Here is a 21,823-nt window from a genome sequence, read left to right on the forward strand (position 1 = left end):
GAGAAAGGTCTTTGAAGATCTAGTTTAATTGATTCCTAGATGTAACCTAGTTTTGCAGCTGGGGCTTTCTGGCTTCTCTTCAGAATATGGGCGTGATGAAAGACAGCCAAATACCAGCACCTCAATAAATGATCCGCAAGTTCTTTCTTTCAAGAGGGAATGTAATAAATTCATGCAGAGTAGAAATTAAGATAAGTTTTTAAGTTTACAGTGTCAAGAAATGTAAGGACACACCTGAAGTGTTGTGGGGTGTTCTTTCAGATAAATAGTAACATAAATTAATGTTCTGTCTGTTTGGCAGTGTTCTTAGCAAGAAAATATGTCTGTACCAGAAGATGTTTATGACTTTTGTTCTGATGCATACCTTGGGCCCTGGCAAGGAGGACTTCTCTCAAAGTGTTAGCAATGAACAGCCATAGAAGCTAATACCTCTTCAAGTGAGAGCTGATGGTCTTCATCTTGGAGATAACTATGCTGATTAAAAAAGAAAAATACAAGATGTTTTAGTTTTCCTGAACTTACAGATTTACAGTACTATTGCCCATGGTTTTTTGCTCCCAGCTTGGAAAGCTGGAATAGGAGAACTACACAGGCTATCTTCCTGACTTCTCTGCTAGCTTTCCTATTTTCTCTGTCCTCTAAAGGTACCAGAATCAGTAAGAAAAGCCAAAAAATCTTCTCTATCAGCTCTTGCCTTTGCTGTTGCATGTAGCTTTTGAAGAGCTGTTAACTACATCTAAAGATGGAGAACTAAGAAAAGGAAATAAAGAAATATCTGTAAACTGTAGCTGTAGGGATTCTGTAGTAACAGACATACCACTGTCACAGTAGCACGGAGAACATTGCTCCTCTTGTGTATAGGATCATAACCAGTAAGGTTAATAGCTGTATACATCAGTCATTCCTTTTAATAAACTTAATCTTCAGAAATTTTACATTATTATCCAGTGATATGATAGTAACACATCTTGGGAAGTTTGTCTTAAGCCTTAGCTTTCAAATCATTGTGAGTACAAAGCTTCCAAGTGAGGATCCCTTTCAGAGCATGCAGCACCACTAACCCTTGTGTCCCAGCAGGCCGTGGAGGAGCACGTGTCCTTTGCCACCCAAGACAAGTGCTGGCTGTGACACAGACTGGCGGGATTATTTGTGTCCTTTTTGACTCATTGTTGGCAGGTTTATAGAAGGTTTAGCGTTGGTTTGTCTGTCCTACCAGATGCAATGTTGGGTTGTGTAAGGAATAACTAGTGCTCAGGTTGCACTTGTTGTTCAAGGCAAAGCCAGTCCTTCCCAAAGAGAAAAAGATGGAGTATCTTTTTCCTGGCTAAATTCTCTGGGCAAGAAAACAAAGCCCTCACCACCACCCCATCACTCAAACTGTTCTGTCAGACAGCAAGACCCTCAGATTGTCTGGAACAGCCATGGTCTGTGATTTTCAGCTTCAGCACAGGTATGATCTTGAGCAGCACAACACCCCTGAAAATCACGGATGCAAGCAACCTCCCATTTCACTCCTAGGATGAGGTGAATACCAAATTAGTGTTTAAAGCTTTCAACGCTTTTCCTTCCCTAATAGCTGTGTAAGCTTTGGAGTTTTCTAGCTGCGTGTTGAATATAGGAGATTAAAAGGAAGAAGTCAGGACTTCATTGAAGTCAGAAATTCCTGTCTGTGTTCATGGCTCTGACATGACTTATTAAGCACTTTCCAACACGTTACTGAATGTGTCTATGTGTGCTGATACAAAATAGCAATCCTTACAACTAACATCTCTTTCCTAGAGATTGCAGAATCATTGAGTGGTTTGGGTTGGAAGGAATCTTAAAGGTCTCGTTCCAACTTCCTTGCCATTGCCAGGGACACATTCCACTAGGCCAGGTTGCTCATAGCCTGTTATCAGAAACATCATTATGGGTGCCTAATGAGAGGTATCACTTGGTATAGGATTTTATTGCTATAAATAGTAAAATTAATTAATTTGATTTCTAGAGGCAGAGTAAATAGTATTTTCTTTGTTCTTAAAATGGCAAAAGTGTCAGGATAAATTCTTAGTTAGGTCATATTGGTAGGTCAGGATCAAAGCTTGCAAATTGATTGGGTTCGACATTATTCTCTAAATTATGTTGACTACTTCTGTATGGCAAGTTTTTTATTTCCTTGTTGGTTTTGGTTCTTGGGTTGTTGGTGGGTTTTTTAAGTTTTAACTGTGTTTTTCTATAAAGAACATATTTGGTACTGCATATATTTCCCTATATAATAGAACTTATCAGCAGTCATGCAATTCTATTTCACACCAGGAAGCAACATCATCAATCCTTTGAAATAACAGGGATAGAACAGTTCTTTAAGATGAAAGTGAAGCTTTTCTTGGACAACTTCTGGAAAGGCACAGGGGAACAAAAGATGGAGCTTCATCAGTTTATGAAACAAATTGTATGAAGTAATTTCCCCTAAAACAAGACTGAACATAATGACAAAAAGTCCCACAAGCATTATGGGTTTCATCAATGTAGAGTAATGTTGGGTAGCTTGTCTGAGTTCAAGACATGTTTGGACAACACTCTCAGGCACATGGTGTGACTCTTGGGGTGTTCTGTGCAGGGCCAAGAGTTGGACTCGATGATCCTAATTTCCCTTCCAACTCAGCATATTCTGTGTTTATGTGATCTCAGTAATCATTACAAAGAGTCTTATTTTTGTTTTAGCCTTAATTCTGGTTGACCTAAGCCAAAGAATTATATCATGAAAATTATATCATTATATCAAAGAATTAACATGTATTAAGAACTGCTATTTTAGATCTACCTAAATTGAACTCTGAAACTGCTTTTATTTATTGGTTTGGGTTTTTTTGTTTCCCTTTATTAGTAGGTCCTTGTTGTTCTAAGTACAAAGCCATAGCTGCCTGATTTGTAGTGTGTAAATTTCTGTTCTGTTCTCTTTAGGTAAATGCAGGGCACCGGTCACAGCTGACTGTATCAAGCACAGAGATGGGAAATCAAAGGAGTCAGACTTTGGAAAGCAGCCCTTTCATGTCAGACCTCCTGAGCGACGTCCCCTTTGCCCTCGCACCACATGTGTTAGCAGTGCAGGGCACGCACAGTGACGTTCCTGACCGACTGCTCACCTACGACATCAGCGATAATTTATCAAGATTTTGGTATGACTTTACTCTTGAGAACTCAGTACTTTGTGATCCATAATGTTCTCTTTACTTTTTCTGCCTCTGTCAAGGAACAAGTCTTAAAGTGAAGATAAAGACTTAGTTTAATTGACTTAATATTTTGGGGGCCTGCCGCTGGTATATCAAATGGATAATTATTCACAACTGTGATACATTTCTTAGCTTTAAGTGAACTCTAACTTAGTATGTTAAATGTTCCATTTATTTCCAAAGAAATCAAGCAAAAGTGTTTCAGCCTCAGTAGGAGACTGGCTGCTGGTATCTACTTCCAGTAGGTAGGATGCAGACACAAACATTTCATGACTTTAAGAGGAACTCTATGTCTCAACTGTTTTGTTATTTCAATTAGTTACAAAACACATAGATCCTGTTACACATATTAAGATCACCTCTTGATTTTGTGCAGATAGAAACCAATATTAATGCTAAAGCAATGCTGCTCTGCGCTACTTGACAGAGAGCTTTTCAGTGAAACCAAGTTTTAAAACTCAGAGTTAATTACAAGCCCTTAAGTAATCATTAAGACTTAATAGAATTGGTTAAACTTACCAATTTCAAAGTGAAAATCAGTTGTTTTCTTCCCTTTTCCAGTAGATGGTATGTTGTCTGTCTCATTTTGTGCCTGCCTGGAGAAGTTGTCCCCGCCTGCCTGTTGGCTGCTGTTTGTTCTCATTACCACATGTGTTCCTGATTTATATACAGATCAGCTTTTCCATTTTAACCTCTTTGCCCCCTGAAGAAGGAAATCTCAGGACACGTACTTTTAATGGTCACACCCTTCTTTTTTTAATTTGTGTGCCAGAGGTACAGATGGCAATGTTTAACAACAGGAAAACATTACATTGTTTCTTATCCAACTAAATTAAACTGCTAAATACCTAAACATGCATTCTCACAGACCACTGTGTCCCTACTCACAAGCTTTGAGCATGTTTTTGCCAACTAAGACCAGAGCTGCTGTTCCATCAGCAACAGCTTTCTGATGTCACATCACATTTGTGATGAATAATGATCTGTGGCACACACTTGTTTTCTCTCTTGGGGTGCAATATATATATTGTGCTAAATGTTGGTGGGTATTTTCCTATATTTTTTTATGCTCTTACACTCTTGTGGTAGCTTAAGGTACATAAATTTTCAGACTTGGATCCTTTTACAGTATTTGAGATAAATACTGTAAAATTATGAAGAAATTACATTGTGAATATGTCTTAGGTTGTTAAATACTCATAGCTTAGATAATTTTAAATGTGCATATTTAGTATTTTTGACAGCTATGTTCTTAAATGTTTTGAAGTTATTGTTTCAAGGGGTGTATCTGTGCTGCACTCCAATAAAAAGAAGCCAAGTAATAATGAGTTATTTTTTATATGTGAGAGTTACTATGTGGTTTCACCTATATTGTTTACTACAGCTCTGACCATTCAGCTTTCATGGGAACTTGAAAATTCAATTTTAAAATATTTTCAGTGTCATTTAAAAATTAGTGTCCTTCTAATAAAATATATCAAACTCTCATCTGACGGATTCCGTGTTCTGTGTTGGTGACTTGCAGTGGTTTAGGTGGCATCCATGACACTGCTTGGAGAATAGTGTGGCTGAGAACTGGGAAGTACTCAGGCCTCCTAGAAGGAAGAATTAATTTTATGAAGTTGTTCTGAACTGTTTTGTTTTCAGAGTTTTTTAGTTAATGGGTACACAAAGCACTAAAATAATTTTCATGATTATTTTATATCTAGCAGTTAAAAACGTGATCATTCTACAAATAACATGTTTCCATTCAAGCTGTCCATTTTCAATCTGAAATGTTTCTGCAGTTCAGCTGGTCTAGAAGCAGAGCTGTAAAGCACAGTTGAAGACCAAACAAACTCACAATACTGGTTCTTCCTTTGCTAGCTGACTTGGTATGTAATTTTTTGCAATAATCTTCTGCCTAAAGTTAGACAATTTATCTAAAATAATTACATCTTGTCAGAACTGAGCTCTGTTTCACTCACAGGTGTCCTTTCAAAAGGAAAGGAGCAGCAAAGGAGAGAAGGGAAGAGGTTGTATTCACCATGATGAGAAATGTGGACAGTAGGTTTAAACATTTGATCTTCATCTTTAATTGTCTCCCTGTGAAGGGTAAAATTTACACCCAGCAAAGTACCACTAATGAGCAAAGGTACTGGCAATGTGTCTTCTGACTGCCCTCCCTTTAGCAAAAGCTGGGGCTCAAACCTCTCCCTTGCTTGAGATTATCCCTAAAATTGGATTGATGCCTTATGGCACATGTTCAAAGGTAAATCAAAGAACTACTGCCTCCAAAGCAGCCTGACAGAAGGCTGACTGGGAGATGGTCCCTAGAGACAACTCCCTGATGACAGAGTCTGAAATGGAACCAAACAGTGTTGTGTCCAGCAGGTCAATCAAGGTAGTGGTTAAAGATCCAGTTTCTGCTGTTTCTGTAAAGTGTGATCCAAACCCTGATATGCCAGTCAGCAAGTATACACTTGTGTGGTCACAGAGGAGAGGGTTTCACTCTAAAGCACCTAAAGGAGGTATTCAAAGAGCATGTTCACCACAGCAATTACAGTATCTCAAAATAACACAGTTTATTGCATATTTAGCTGGAGAACGTGTTATGTTCACAAAAGCACTAAAGCAGCCTCCTGGGCAAGATGAGCGGGTTGTTCTGAACAATAGCTTAAAACTGGAGCTTGAGAAACTGCCCTCCTCCCCATAACCACCCTTTTGTTATGACATGACAATTCGTCTTGCTTTGGGTTTTCTCTGCTCAGCCTAGTGACTAGGGAGGGGAACCAGAAGTGCAACTCTTAGGGATAACTTCTTCCCTTCCTGTGTAACTGCAACTTTTCTACTGATGACAGGGCAATTCCAGATTTACCAGATTTCTTATTGAAGCCAGAGACTGTAAAACAACAAAGAGGCAGAATATCCTCCTTAAATTCCAAAGGTAGACTCCTGTTTGGTGCTGTAGGAAGACGAAGGTTTTGTAAGCCAAGCTGAGTTCATTCAGCCTACCCTGCTGTGCTGCAGCTTTTCATCAACATTAAACCTGGCTTTCTGTAACAAGCTCACGAAATTAGAAAGCATGTGTGTTAGGCCTGACTTATTCCCATCAATATGTCAAATTTCTTAAACTAAGAAAAAAAAAATTGTATCCTCCTTGTATCCTCCATTGAAACCGTGTTCTTTCTTTACCAGTAGATATTGATGTACTTTGAGTCTCATAGAGAACTACTACCTCTTCTTTTCAATGTCCTTCTGAAAGATGAGTTCCCACAGACCCTTTTTTAGCTGTCCTGCCTGAATCACAGCCATGGAAACTGAATGAAGTGCAGATAGTAAGAATATGATGACACTATCATACTGGTGATCTGAATCAGGGCGTAAGTCAGTATCATGTTCCATAGTCCTTTTTGTGTACATGTAGAAGACAGCACAATAGTGCCTAATGCCTTTGTACATTAGCATAAGTAGTGGGAGATTAACAGTGGATCACATACCCCCATTTGAGCATTTTGGAACAGATACTTCTTTTTAATCCGCAGCCTTCCATGCAGTATTCTTTTAAATTGTGTTTTACTCCAAAAAGCACTCAGTGAATACTCAAAGTTTGCTTTCTGATGAAGTATCAGAGTAGCTCAAAGAGCTTTGTTGTATTACAGCTCAGTGTTTTCTCCCTTCTACAGAAGCAGAAGTCTGGCTGTATGGTTCATAAAATGAACCAGAAGTTGTAAAGCTTTCAGCAGGTTATGATAAGATGTTGGAGAAGCCTTTTGTTAATTCTGTAGCAAAAGAGAGTATCTAGTGATGGAAGTGGAAGTTATGGTGACCCTAGAAGGATGCAGCAGCTGTAGACCAGAGACAAGAGAGGGCTTAGTTCTGCTAGCCAATTCAATTCACTTTTCCTTGCTGCAAAGATAAAATAAACTCTTGAGATCAAAGATCTAATTTACAAGGCTGTCTTCTCAAGTCAGTTGACACATGTACTTCAATAACAGAACATGAAAGAAACTGCTCACAAGCAAACAAAAAGAAAAAGATGAGCCTTGATTATAAACATCCTTCATCCAACTCTTTGTGGCTATCAGCATTATGGTTAGAGTAGCCTCTCACGTCCAAATGTTCATGTAAGTGTTCTGGGAGGTCAGCTTTGAGTATCCATCTCAATCTCACTGGAAAAGAAGCAGATGGGCTCAGAAAACAAAGCCCCAGGTGAAATAGCCCATGACAGAGAGATGGGAATTACTTACTTAAAGCAACTGATGCTAGTAGAACTTTAGTCTGACCTTGTGTCAGCCTTTTTATGAAGAGTTCTGCTATTTGTCTGTTTTCCTTAAGAAAATGAAGCAACATGTGACGTGAGCTGTAGTATAATTTCATTTTTCAGCTGTTTTTAAAAACTACTGGTGCATCTGCTTGGCTTTTTCTACTCTTAAAGATGTTTTTAGATCCATTTTGTTCCTTTAGATTCCTCTGAGTTTGTCTATGTTATGTTTAAATAGGGCTTATGTGGAAGACTTAATATTTGTCTTATTAATTTATTCAAAGGATCTTTTTGTTGTTATTATTTGACTTTTATTTCTTCTGCAGTTTGGCTAGTTCTCCTTCAGTTGTCTCTCAAATAAATAACATTTACACTTCTCTCTCTATTTGTCAGGGTGGAATAGAACATAGGCATTAAATTTATCCCAGAAAGGACTGCCAAATTTTATTTCAAGTAATAGTACAGTACTTGCAGGTATTACATATTAATCATAGTATAATTGTGGCTAAAAGTGGACACATGGGGTTAATATTCTCTATCTTTTAATGTAGTTCAATTCATGTTGTAATTTAACTTCTGTTTTGGGGGCAAAGTAGGAAGGTGTTGTAATGGCAATTGATACTGGTTTAATAGAGGAATTTAAACTTCCTTTTTACCAGATGTAGTTTGCAGTGCATGCACCTACCCAATGATCAAGTTAAAACAACTGCTTCAAAACTAGAAGTTGCCATCCTGTTGTTAAATGGCATCAATTAAGAGGCTGTTGATTGAGAAATGGAAATGTAGTGTTTTGCTGTAGATTTCTCAAATGCTTTACAGTACAAGTCAGCATTATATATATATATATATAAAGATTTATCTTTAATCTTAATATCATACATTGAAGACAAATTTTAATCCTAGGACAGCTGTAAAAAGTAGAGTGAGTGAATGAACAAAGATGGCTGGCATATTTTTGTTTACTTAGAGGCTAGATAGCTAAATTATTTAATGTTGCAGTTATTTCCATAAGAATTATGTGTAACACTGTTGTTATAGCTATTGATTTGTACAAATCTGAGAGAAACTGTAGGAATAAAGCCATTTTCCAGGTTTTGTTAAAAACTGTGTTCACCTTCATTTTTAAGACTTCTGAGTCTTCTCAAACTCAGAGACTTCACCACCAGCTCCGATAGCTGTCTCTTCTTCCGAAGAAAGCTACACCCTATTTTAGAAACATCAGGACCTGGGAGATACTCTTCTCCATCCAGCTGGGACTGACAGATGATTTCCAGCATGAGGCATATCCTGGTGGACAGACATCTTCAGGATGGTAGTCCTTAAAGATAAGGATGTTGTACATAGATACCCTGCGGGTAAAAGCAATGCAGACCCAACCAACTTCCACTCCTGTCTCCTACATGACCAGCCACATGATCACAGATACCTAACACAGCTCCTCTAAGCATGAGAGGTGCTGCTGAAGTCAAACTCTGTCTTCTTGGAAAACAATTTGCCTTTTTTTAAACCGAGCAAATTCATCTTCTGGTGATCTGCCAGTCTTAGCAGTTTGCCTGTGCCATTTCACCCTGCCTACACCAGAAGGGGAGATTTCAGACATGATGCTAAAGGCTATCTGATAGAATAGCAAGTCATCCCAAGACTGATCTGTTCACCACAGATATCAAAAAGAAGTCAGATAAGACTTGCTCTGCAAGGATCTCATGCAGCATTGAAAGTGTCTGGCTGTTTATAAGACTACATGCACAGAGTCTCAAAACATTACTTTCTGCTGTTAGATTGGGTTTTATAGTCTTCGTGGCACAGAGCAAGAAAAGTGTTCCCAGTGTGTCCTTGGCAACAGCAGCTTAGCTGTACGAAGATTATTTTCTTCTGTATAGTTAGGAAGAATAAAAATTACCTACTACACCCTTCTTAAACATATGAGGTAACTCAACTGAAGGATAAAATCTTACTTGGAAATTTGCAAATGGGTCATTCTGTTTTTAGATAAATTGCAATTAACCGAACAAGGCCTTTCTGGCACCTTCTGCCTCATCTTGCTTCAAAGAGTTATTCTGGCTTGTGCACAAACTAATATTCTGCTGCCCCAAAGAAATGAGGAAGATAACATGAAAAAGTTCTGCTTTGAAACATCATCCATTTCTGATATATCACTGTAGCCTGGAGATCACTTCTGATAATATCACTGTAGTCTGGAGATCATGACCCAGTAATTTGTCTCTTTTAGGATTTACACTGAAATTGATATCAAAACAGGTAATGCATGCACAACAATCTCAGCAGACTGGATCAGTGTGGGCATTGCCAGAGCAACACAAGAGGAGAGGAGGCATCTCCACAGTGAGATTTAGTGTAGAGCACTGGTGACATTGGAAATTAGAATATCCTAAGCTTTTGATCAGGGAGAAAAAAAAAATAAAATAATTTAGCAGTCTGCTTTTATATTTAAAAGTATCAAGGGTCTACTTTGCAATAGCTGACAGAAATGCTTTTGAGAACACAGTAACCAAGCAATGCTTGGCCCGCTCTATTTCCCTTTTCCCCTTGAATGTGTCTATTGATCATAAAACTCCTCTGGCCTAGAGAAAGCCTCTTTCACAGTGTTTATTACATTATTAAGATGATGAAATTTGAGGTGAACAAAGAAGAGGAATGATTCTTATCTGAGGATTTCCTCCCTTGAGCCTTTTCTCCCAGATACATCCAACATGACCTTAGAGGTGCCTTTCCTAAGTGCCTGATGCTGTGCTGGCTCAGGCCAGGCCAGAAAGTCTGAGCAGGGAATTTCTCAGACACAAATCTTCTCTCTTCTCTGCTTCCTCCATGCTGATGTGCTTAATTACAATCCCAGTCATCCTAGTTTCCATCTGCTGAGAGGAGGGATGGGAAAGAGGAGCTCTTTGTCCACAATTAAGATGAGAATAACCCTCTGGCTTGTCCTCTCTTCCTTTGGCTGTCTATGCAGGGAGCCAGCTGCTGCCAGAGACAGCTCCAGCAGCATGCCTGGAACAGGACAAAGTTATCTATCTCAGCTTTTTTGTCCTTCTTCTCTCCCTATGAATTATGTCTGCAGAGATCAGAACTGTCACTAGCAGTGGAAGGCTGTATTATAAATGGGAATTAATTCACTTTTAAATAAGTATTTTGATTTGTTCAAAGTGTTTAAGACCTGATGATGTGGTCTAGGGAGGATTCAGTGGGCTGTTTCTCTGCTCCAAATATAATGAAAGAGCTGGTCTGTTGCCAGCCATGGAGGAGGGAGGAGGAGGAAATCAGAATATGCAGCATTTAAGGAAAAAGTCAGATAAAAGTAAAACTTAATTCTGTAGATACAGTTTTACTCATGAATTGAACTGCAGTTCAGAGGAAGGAGATGTAGAGGAAGTTAATTTATAATGACCACATCCTAAAATGGATTGAGGTGGATTTCAGAACATACTGCTTAGTTGTAGGCCAGCAGTCAGAGTTTTTCAATCTGCTGCTTCCTCCAAATGTGTGAAAAAACAGCCTTGTGGGTTCACATAACTGCTCAGTTGCCAGTTGGTGCCTACATCTTGCCCTCAGCACAGTGATATTTTATGCACAGACAAAAAAAGCAGTTCTAGAAGGGAAAAGAGATTTTTATATGAACTAGTATTTCAGCAAAGTTATATTTTACACCGTCATGACTAAGAACGGGATTTGTCCTAAAGATCTTAGCAAAAGTAATGTAAAGGGTACATATATATACAGAGAATGTAGATATATGTTATGTATTTGTCTATATATGTAGGTATGGATAGATGAACACGGTGATTGTTCACAAAGAGTGAATTCCATATTGAGTAAGACTAAGTTTCTCCAGAAAACTTTTTGTATGTACTTTAATTCAGATGTCAGAGGACTCATATGGCTCTACTGGCCGAAAACCTGTGTTGTTTTGCCATATCTTCTGTTAATAACAGTTATCAGACAGTCCACATGAAAAAAATACAAGACTTTTTTTTTTTTTTTTTTTTTTAATGCCACCTAAAAAATAGTACTTGAAATTTTCCCAGTTGTAATTTCTGTGAAGGGGCAAATGGACTATTTACACAGACAAAGCTGCAGTTTCCAGACCTGAATATTTGCTCATTCTATGTGAACTGTGTACCTTTAAGAACTGCTCTCTATCCTCATAATTCCTTATTATAGGAAATTGCAGTTGGCAGCAATCAGGTTAAGTATTTAAATATTTTATATTCAATTGAGGGAATTAAATTCACATCTCCAATTTAAAATATTTTACCAACTTAACTACAAAACCTGGTTGTATGTTTTAAAGCTTTTAAAAAATGTCAATACTGACCTAATGTGAAAACACATTGCTATCTTTTTTTTTGTCATTTAAAGACAAACTCATTCTCTAGCAGGCACCAAATATAATGTATTATTTTGCTGCCTTCTCTTCACCCCCCTTCTCTATCCCTTTCCCCATGGTTGACTTTAAGTGTCATATGTGGAGAAAATCCTCATAAGGAAATTGCTGGCAGAATCTGGTCAAGAACAGTGATCCTCTTGGTAGAGGATCACGTCCAGCTCTTTTTTTGTAGTCTACATTTTCCTTTTTTTTTTTTAGTCTAAATTACTTAGATATTTCCAAGTAAAAGGCTTGGGGGAAAGGAATTGTGCTGACCTCTTCTTTGAAGTAAGATGAAAAAAAGGACAGGGAGAAAGTCTATTAAAACGTGGCTGCCTTCCATGCTTTTTAAAAAATGTGCTGTTTGTGTGTGCAATGCCTGCCAAGGAGTCTGTCTGCATCTTGTGTGTTCCAGTCAACAGTGCATGCCCTTCAATTGCATCTCATCTCCATTTTCGGGCAACTACATCTCACCTTTTCTCTGCTCTTAGCAAATATCTGAATTTCATCAGCACAGTCATCTGTGCCTTTTTCATTCTGGTTCAACTCTCAGGCTGCTGGGACAGCTGAACCCCCATGCTGTTGATAGCCCAGGTGGGGTGACACTTGCAGCCAATGGGATGGATTTTGGGGCAAGAGCTGGATTCATGTTGTCCTGAGCTTGGCTTTCTTTTTCAAATCCAGACCATTAAAGCCATTTCATTCTAATCTAAAAGATCTTGAATATTGCAATGCTGAGCATAGCATGGGACTTCTGCTGCTCTGTGGGGGAATATTCTCCATGTGGAGTATTTCCAGAAGCTCAGCAAAGTGGCTGTTACCTGGGGTTCCTAAAAGGCAGCCAGTGCAGGAGCTGTGCTTTGTAGGCCAGCACATTCTGCTAATTGCCAGCTTCACTGCCACAGATTGGAGCCTGCAGCCCCTTGCTGGGTTCACCTGCTGATCCTGCAGACAGAGTGATCATTGATCTCAGTGGAAGCAAGGAGATCAATTGGGAACCAGGAAGTTTTTTTGATTACTAAGGCAAAATTTTGCTCCCATGACTGTGTCCCATTTCCAAGCTCCTGCTGGATCTGAACTCTGCTTTTCATGGACAGACTCCTACCTCACAATTGCTAGTAATTATGCATCTAATTCAGGGGCAGAAAGCATTACTTCTTTCATGAGACACACACACCCAAATTGTATCCTGGGTGCACATCAAGACAAGGCTGTGGCGTCTGCTGTTTTTTCCCCTACTTTGCCTTCATTTGGAAGGAGTGTGTGCAGCTAGAGGAGGAGCTGTTCTGCATTTTGTCAAATCCTCACCTGAACCATCAGAGGTCCAGGCTTAGGACACAGCTTCCTGCATCCCAGAGCATCCCTTCCCAAAGTTCACACTCAATGGCAGTCTGATGGCTTTCAGTGAGGGGCCCTTCATCCTCAGGGTTAAATCCTCACCTTTCTTGTCTCGTTAAATAGACAGATATGTATTCAACCTTTATATAACTGATTATAAAAAAATGAAGGGTTTAAGAAAACAACCTGAGAAAGATCATTTGAGTACAGTCTATTCACAGCTAAATACCATTAGAAAACAAATGTTTCGAGGTGTTGCTTGCTGTGAAGGATGAAGTAAGCCTGATGGCATGGGCAAACAAGTTCTACACGCTTGGGTTCACCACAGCAACCCCGTGGCTCCCTCCGTGCCTCAGGCAGACCAGAGCAATCTCCACGTGGTGTGGAAGTGCCGCTCCTGGGCCAGAGGAGCTTGGCAAACATTCACATCCCACCAGTACCAGTGCCTTTGGGTACTTGGATAGCTAGCAGAGCAAACTTCAGCTCAATCTTCTGCTCAGTAGGGGAACTTGTAAGCTGTCTCTGGATGGATGTGGTGTAATGACACTCTTAACCTGTGGAGCAAGGATGCAGTGGGAGCAGCAACTAATGGAGTAGCTGGCTTTGAAATTCATACAGGAGGGTTGCATCCTTGGATAATTTCAGAAAATTTGGAGCCCTATCCATCCTCTTAAGTAGAGGTCATTTTAGGATGACAATCAGGTTACCACACTTTGCAGTTATTTAGAGTAATAATGCTTCTCACCAGCCATGTCCATGTTACAGCAAGTAATGCTGCCCAAGGGGAGTGGATCTGTACAGTAAAAAACCCAAGGCTGAAGGCTGAACACCCACTCTTACACATATTTCTAGTTTAGACTGCTGTTGCTCCTGCCCTGCAAGCTGATTGTCCTCTGGATTCCACATCACGTATTTTGGTTCAGTTCCACCCAAAGGGAAACCAGCTTTCCTGCTCTAGATGACTTAGTGATGGAAATAGAAACATGGTGAGTTGGAATTTTCTGGAGATGAAGTCCCAAGCTGAAATGCTGACATTTACACATCCCTTATGTCTAAACAGGACTTCCCTGCAAGAGCTCAGTAAGCTCAGACTTCGAGCTCAAGAGATGCTGAAGTTGTTCTTGTGAAATCATAAGCCAGGGATTTATTATGGCAATAACATAATAATTATGTAATTGCTACAAAAGTGGAATTTGTCATAAAATCAGTTATTCTCTTAGCTTCTCGATGCAGATCAGATAGCAATAATTTTATTCAAGAATATTATCTAGTTTCCTGCATTAATTTGTTCTCTGCATATAGTGAAACACTACAACAAATTATTCTGAAATTGGTCTTATTTCTCCATACTTTGCCTTTTATACATGTAAATGTAAATGTTGTGGAGACAGATGTTGCATTTTTGGACAATTTTTTAAAATTACTATTCCAAATAGAATGGAAACAAACTCAACATGGAGTGAAACATGAAACAGGTCACTTCTGGGTTTATATTACTTAAAACTGTAAAATAATGTAACATGTCTCTTCCACTTGTAATACTGGTTTTTGGCAAAGTAATTTTGAAACAAAACCAAAACATTTTAAGTTATTTTTAATGACAAACTACTCTTTTCCTTACAAGTTGAAAGCTACCAGAATAGTACAGCACGTGAAGAGTTTAAATTTTGATGATTATTGACTTTCCAGTGGAAAATATTCTCAGTAAAACTGACTAGTTGCTTCTTTAAAAACAAGGAGGAAGATAAACAATATTTTGTTGGAAAATTTCTTAGCTATCCAAAAGGAAAAGCAGCTACAAACTTTTAAAGCCTCTTCCAGGTTCTTCACCATCACTATCTGAGATAACCTTCTGACTGCCACCATTTGGGAGCTTTGTGATGGGGATTTTTTAACTGAAAAAAGAATTAGAATGTAAATTGTGGTTTGTGTATGATACACATGTTTTTATAACTTTTTCCTAATCACACTGTGAAATGTAACACAGCCTGGTAGTGCCTACTAAAGGTTTTGGTCCAAAGAAGAAGCAATTTTCACTATACAGCCTTCAAATGTATCTTTTTTGGACTCCTATATTAATATATGCAGCTTTATATGACTCCCATATTTATATGGCTTCTATATTGAGGAACTTTATATTTGTCCTGTAAACAGTCATCTCCCCTAATCCCTACTAGGGGAGATGGAACAGTATACACTGTATGGAACAGTTTGAAAATAACATTTTTAACAGGAAGGTAGTCACTCAAAGAAAGTATAATCACATTTGATTTTAGAAAATAAAAATAAACTAAGCATGTTGCTGGGATCTCACTTGCCTAGTTCCCTTTTACAGAAGGATATTTAGGCTATGGATATAAACAAATAGTATTATATTATTGATCCCTAATCTCCATGGTTACTGAAATCCTCCAGTTGCATGTGTAAAGCAGCATGAGCCAGAGTAGGATGGAAATGTGGGAATCATTATAAAAGACAAAGAGGATTGTTATCCTTTATTTTACACACTGGCATAAATGGCAAAGCTTTTTTGTCTTTACATGAGGAGTTGGTGAGAGAAAAGCAATGTTGTATTCAAACACCATAAACCAGGTTCTTGCAAGTAGGAGTGCACTGAAGTTCATGGTGTGCTGGTCAGATTTCGATCCTGATCTTTGTCCATGGTGTTGTTATAGACCTTTCTGGAACTTTCTACTTGTTGTCATACTGGGAGCTGTGAGAATACCACCAGCTCGAGGGTCACTCTCTTATAATGTCACTTTAAAGTACTGGTAAGTACTCAGCCTTGTACAGTTAAGTTTTTAATTTTTTTTTTTCTGTATGAAAGACCAAGACTACCTACAGGAGTGTTATTGTTATTATAATTATTTAAAAAATTAAGCATAAAAATACATACACATATAATACTAAGTACCCTAAAATCCAGCTTTCCCACACCACTACCTCTGTTTTTCAGTTACAGTAATCTCAGACAGTTCTTGGAGCAACAGTATGGGAAATTTTAAAGCAAACTTGAGTGAAGTTTACTTTTTTAACAAACATGTTTTTAATACCCTTCTATGTCACCTTTGAACCAACAGAAGCAGGTTAGTCCTCTTCTAGATACCTTGAGTCCAAGCTGTCTAATTACTTTAAAATGTAAATAGACACTAGTGGAGGAATGTTTTGCCTCTTTAGTGAAATAACTTTGAAGAAAAAACCTCTATTAGTCTCCACACACTGACTATTCTTTGACTTTTTCTTATCAGGTTCTTTTCCATTTGCTTTTAGTTTTCCTGTTTCTGAATTCAATTTCCCCATGTCTCATCTTTGTGGAATATTTATCCTGCCACAAGCTATTCCCCAAGGCTGTGGATATCTACTTTCCAATCTAGCTGCAGAGGTAACTTCCCTGAAGGACGTGGTCACCTTTTCCATGGCAGCTACCAGAGGGCTCACTGACTTCTCCTTTTCCTTGCATTCCTGCATATTTTTTAAACAGTAAGGTACTGCCTGTTAGCCTAGTCAATATTTTAATACTCTCTGGCCACTCTCCTCTCCATTTATTAAAAGGCACTTTTAAGATTCTTTCCCAAATAAAGCATGTTAATGATTTTTTTATTCTTTTTCCACTGTAAGTTTACTCCCAAATATGGTATTTTTGGCATGTGTCATATCTCTCAAGGCTCCTAGTGGAGTGGATACTTACAACTAGGAGTAGATAATAAAAACAAAAATGGGATTTACAAAGAATGTTTTTCCACATAATGTATTTCAGAAAAAGTAGCAGAAATGAAAGCATTTAAATACACGAGAGCCATAAAGTTGTTAAACCAAGATTCTTAGGTACTACTGTAGCCACAGAAGGACCATAAGCAATGAAAAGATTCACCTTTAGAACACAAAGTTCTATACAAGACTATAGAAAAAAAAATCATTCAGCTTATGGAAAGAGGATTTGTGAATGTTTCTGGCTACAGGAAATCTCAAAAGTTGACTACAGGAGTAATTCCAGAACTGCCATTAAATGACACTTCCATAAAAACAGTAAAGCAACAATATACTTCTATCTATGTTTCTGCATAATTGCATCATTCCTTGCCCCAGATGTCTAATTCCCTGAAAACAATCCATCTTCAGAAGGAAAACAGTGGCCAAGAATCAAGCTGAAATGAGCCCACTAGTGAGAACTGAAAATTTGGGTTTGCAACGTCAGGTCTTGAGAAAATTACCACATGATGTATATCTTAAAAATGATAAAAAATGGCTCCAGAAATCAGAAAGACTAGTTTTGTCTTCACTCCTTCCTAAATAAGAATAATAAATTGCAAAATATGCAAGGCTAGATCACATTAGAGAATTCTCATAAATTATATATTACATAGTTGGACATTAAACTGTTAATCCAGGAAAGCTTCAGAGTATGGGTTTCCAATTTCCACTTTATGAATTTTTGTCAGCACAGCTTCCTGTGGTCAGATGACGTATCCTGTCAGTGCCAGGCTTTTTTCCCAAAATACTTAATTGAATTTTAATGACGTGCAGAATCTCACACACCAGTGCTTTGTTGAAAGGCAGTGGTAGAGACCATTCCAGTTTTTTTGTTCCTGATTGTACCTCCGTGATTTCTTACTATATTAATTCTTGTAAGCATATCTAATTTTCTCACCAAAGACTTAACCACGTGAGCCTTAATTAAACACATTAGTAGTCATGGAACAATTAACGTAAGTCTTCCACAGAAAGAATTGGTCTGCAGGGAAGAGGAGCTGAACAGTGAGTGTACTGTGTGCTAGCACTTTATTTACAGAGGCCACACTGAGAAAGCCCAAAATCAAATCAGTATCAGTTTGCTTAAAGAAAAAAACTATCATGCTTCATGGACTGAGACACTAAAGTCTTCTTCTCGCCAATTATTCTTAATACATGGTCGCTGTCCTGGAGCTTAATCAGAATTCATGGAGCTGCTGAAGTCGAGAAAGATTATTGATCTTATTAAAGATGTAACAGCACCAGACTGAGAAGATGGAGCCTCCAGAGGAAGGAGAGGATGGGAGCCTCTGGGAGAAGCTGAAGCAGCTACACTTCACTCTGTGTTTAGCTCACACTCACACGAGAAACCAGAGGCATTTTTCTTTCTCAGAGCAAGAGCTTTAAAGCCAGGGCACTACTGACCCATGTTGAGCACTTACATCTCTCCACCTACAGCTGCAAAGTATGCCTTCCTGGTCATCATCAACTATGTTTTAATTAACTTTAGAGGCTTAATTCCTTCTTCAGTTAATCCCATCTAATGCTACTGGAAACAAAGGAGTGGCATAGGTGTAGCTGGATGGGAATTTAGAAATTGTAGGTTACAAGGATGTTACAGATGGCCTAACTTGACTGACACAGCTGGTAATAAACCAAAGAGAAATCATCTAGGTATACTTTTGTATCCTAGGGTTTTTTCTGTACTAACTCTAGGGTGGAAATTAATTGCTATTAACTAAGGGATATTTTGTTTAGACTGACCCAAAATATTTTTTCTTTTTTATTTTCATGAGGAACATAAAACCTGCAGAAGTTCAATTCAAATAAGTTGTTACTTTTGACAGGAAATCACTTGTTTTATTCAGAAATAAGTAGAACAAGAGGAATCAAAGCACCCAGTTCATAGAAATTTGGAGTTGGGTACCCCCTGCTGAACACCTGCATGGGTTGTGCTGCTTCACTCACTGAGATGTTTGAAACTGGGTTAAATTTGGAGGGATTCTTCAGCCTCAAGGACCAGAATATTTGGAGCTGAATCTCCCTCAGTGTCTCCTGCTACTACTCTTCCATCCTCCCTCTATATGAAATGCATAATAAATATTAGGTTAGTCAGAGCCCATCCCTTAAGACAAAAACTCCTTACTTCTGGATCTCATAATTTTTTTCTCCACTGCCAACGGATCAAAGGGATGGAAAGAATGATGGCAGAGAAGGAGAGGCACTGTTCTTGCCTCCCTTCCCATCTGAGGAGGACAGAGGAGCATGCAGCTGGACACTTTCAGAGTGATGACCTTGAGCTCCTCCTCCCCCTTCCTGTGCCCTGCCTTTAGAGGTGCTGCTCCACTCTCATGTTTACTCACATGCACAAAAAATACACCAGTATCAGTAGCAGGGACTGGGGACCCCACCTCAGAAAGGAACATAACATGGTAATTAAAGGACTAATTTAGGTAGGAAATTAAAAAGTTCAATTCAAATAATCTCATGAAGAAAAAGGTCTTGGCCATACAGCTCCCAAGTTCTGTATTATTCAAGTACCAGGTATTGCATCAAAGGAGGCACAAGTCCTTTCTTTTCCTCCTCCAGCTTTATTTATCTAGGTAAAAAAGTCAGCTGAAACTATTTGGCAATTCTGATGAAGATTAAAGTGGGGGGAAAACTAAACCCAGTACTTTTGATAATTACTGTAGTCATCTAAAACATTCACCCAGCTGAACACCACAGTGGTATTCTTACAGCACACCTGTGCAGGCAGGATTGTCAAGCTAAACTGGAATTCATTTTATCTCTCCACTGCAGGTGAAAATTAAAACTTAAAACCAGAAAGAAGTACACATGTCTTCTGGCTAGCACCCCCTTTCTTGATAACAGGTGACATGCAGCTGCTCTTATCAGGGTAAAAGCTGCTGCCAGAGAGGTAAGAAAGAAATTTTAGATTCATTTCCGTTGCAAAAGTGCTGCATCAGCTGGATGAGCTGTGTTGCTCTGAGGAATACTTTCTGACTCCCTACCCTTCCCAGAAATGGGGATTTCTATGGTGGTGTGTCCTTCCATGCCAGCCCAGACCATTCTTTCAGGAGGGGGAACCCCGTCCTCCAGTGGGGAGAGAGAAGCCCAAGCTCTTGCTCCCTGTGCTTGTCCTCCAGGAATACATCACAATGCTGGAGCTGGGAGCTGGACCACAGCTGGGATGTGTGAGGGTCTCGTGCTGTGCTTGAATTTCATGTCCGTGATATATTTCCCAAACACCACGGAGCAGGTTAATCCTTCAGTTCTGCTATGTTGTTCAGGTAGTGTCATAGATAATTTTTTCACTTAAAATGTATAGATTCTGTATTTTTGATCTATCCAACTTATTTGAGAGTTAATTGTGAAAAAGAGACAAAATTTTCTTTTTCATCACGAAAATCATTCGAAAAAGGCCATCTCAGTATTAACAAGTGTTTATGGATTATGCCCCATTGCAAAGATGAATTTTATTCTGATTTTCCTACATTAGAAAAGCAAACTTTTGCCTCTTGCAACACTCCTCTGAAATCAACTTTGATAGCTTCTGTGGAGTGAGATCTAACCTTATCTTGCAGCTGTGGATCCACGTGTGTCAACCCACATATGTCATGTAGTTTTAAGCAAATAATTTCATGCAAATTGTTTTATTTCAAGACTGAAACATTGTTCCAGAACAGGTAGTATAGATGTGAGGCCAGGTGGGTGGACCTTTGAAGGATTTTTTCCAAGGCAAGGAACGGACCATGATAAAGCTCTCTCTGATCTAGATGTGATTGTAAAAAGATCAAGGAAGAGAGAGATTACTTACTTTAAGATACAGCAAACACTCTGTTCCTATTGATAATCCATGCTAGCCCACTGTCTGTAGAGCAGTATTTGTCTTGCACAAAAAGTGTAAAATAATCTCAATATATTGTGTGAAAGACAGGAAATACCTGTTCAGGAAAAAAAAAAAAAAAAAAAAAAAAGGCACTGGGACTGCTATAGAGTATGTACTATCAGTAATAAGTATACTCAAAAATAAACACTTCAATAGGGCAGAATTGCCTTAGGTGGGACCTCCTTGTCTTTTCAGAGTAAACATGCCAGTACCACTATAACATCATATATAAGAAATCATATATATTTTGAACCATTTAGAATTGATTTGGGAAACATGAAAAAACATCTCATAGAAAATCCATTGCCATGTTTTATTGGTGTGAATAGCTACACGTTTTCTCTTTGTATGTCACACACTCAGTAACTCAAGAAGAAAATAAGATAAGTGCATATCAAAATTAACTCATAATTCTGACTCTCATTATCCAATTAATTTCTTGTAGAAGGTTGTTTCTCAAATAAGCCAGAGACTACACCAGAATTTTGATGTACCATTATTATTTGTAGGATAGCAGTAGATTGAAATCAAGGTTTCTCTTTCCAAAGATACATATGCTGATGCTATATACAACAGAATTTGGCACATCAACTAACTTTGTGTTTCTTAAAAACCTGTCCTGTAATTTCAATAAGCAAGTCCTTTTGTCTCCTGAATCTGTATGAATTCATAATAGCGTCCTTATATAACCAATGTTTTTCTCCTAAAGATTCAGGTTTCCTTGAATGGTAGAATACTTTGTTTGGCAGAATACTTTTAATTAAGGCACACCCATAAACACTGGAATGTTGGAGGATGATGTTTTTTGGAGCTGCTGCTGCATGCTTGTGAGTATGCTACACATCTTGAAAGAAAATGGTGGTTCCAAGATAAACCTAAATGTCTCATAACAGCTTTTTCTGTACTTTTAATTTATGCTACTTTTCAACATGTTAAATTTTAGTTTATATGTAGGTTCAGCCCAGTACTTTTCTACCAAGTGTGAAGGGGAGTGATGCACTACAGGCTGTAATTTAGGGGCAGGTTGG

At 38.5% G+C, this 21,823-nt stretch overlaps 2 protein-coding genes across 6 annotated transcripts in view; both read left to right on the top strand.

Annotated features, from left to right (window-relative positions):
- UMAD1 (UBAP1-MVB12-associated (UMA) domain containing 1) overlaps window positions 1–4,700 on the top strand; it is a 78,322-nt gene extending 73,622 nt beyond the window's left edge. For 4 of the 5 annotated variants that reach the window (XM_066317967.1, XM_066317984.1, XM_066317976.1 and 1 more), the window contains 2 exons: window positions 2,944–3,158; window positions 3,774–4,700. In XM_066317967.1, the coding sequence (XP_066174064.1) occupies window positions 2,944–3,158; window positions 3,774–3,873 (315 nt within the window). In that variant the 3' untranslated portion in view covers window positions 3,874–4,700. Of the gene's footprint in view, window positions 1–2,943 lie in introns of all 5 variants that reach the window. The other variant, XM_066318003.1, reaches the window with a different exon arrangement.
- The window catches only part of C1GALT1 (core 1 synthase, glycoprotein-N-acetylgalactosamine 3-beta-galactosyltransferase 1), a 238,479-nt gene that overhangs the window by 185,552 nt on the left and 31,104 nt on the right, over window positions 1–21,823 (top strand). The gene's annotated exons all lie outside the window — the stretch shown is intronic.

This window comes from Sylvia atricapilla, chromosome 1 (genome assembly GCF_009819655.1).
Source record: "Sylvia atricapilla isolate bSylAtr1 chromosome 1, bSylAtr1.pri, whole genome shotgun sequence".
Classification (NCBI taxonomy): domain Eukaryota; kingdom Metazoa; phylum Chordata; class Aves; order Passeriformes; family Sylviidae; genus Sylvia; species Sylvia atricapilla.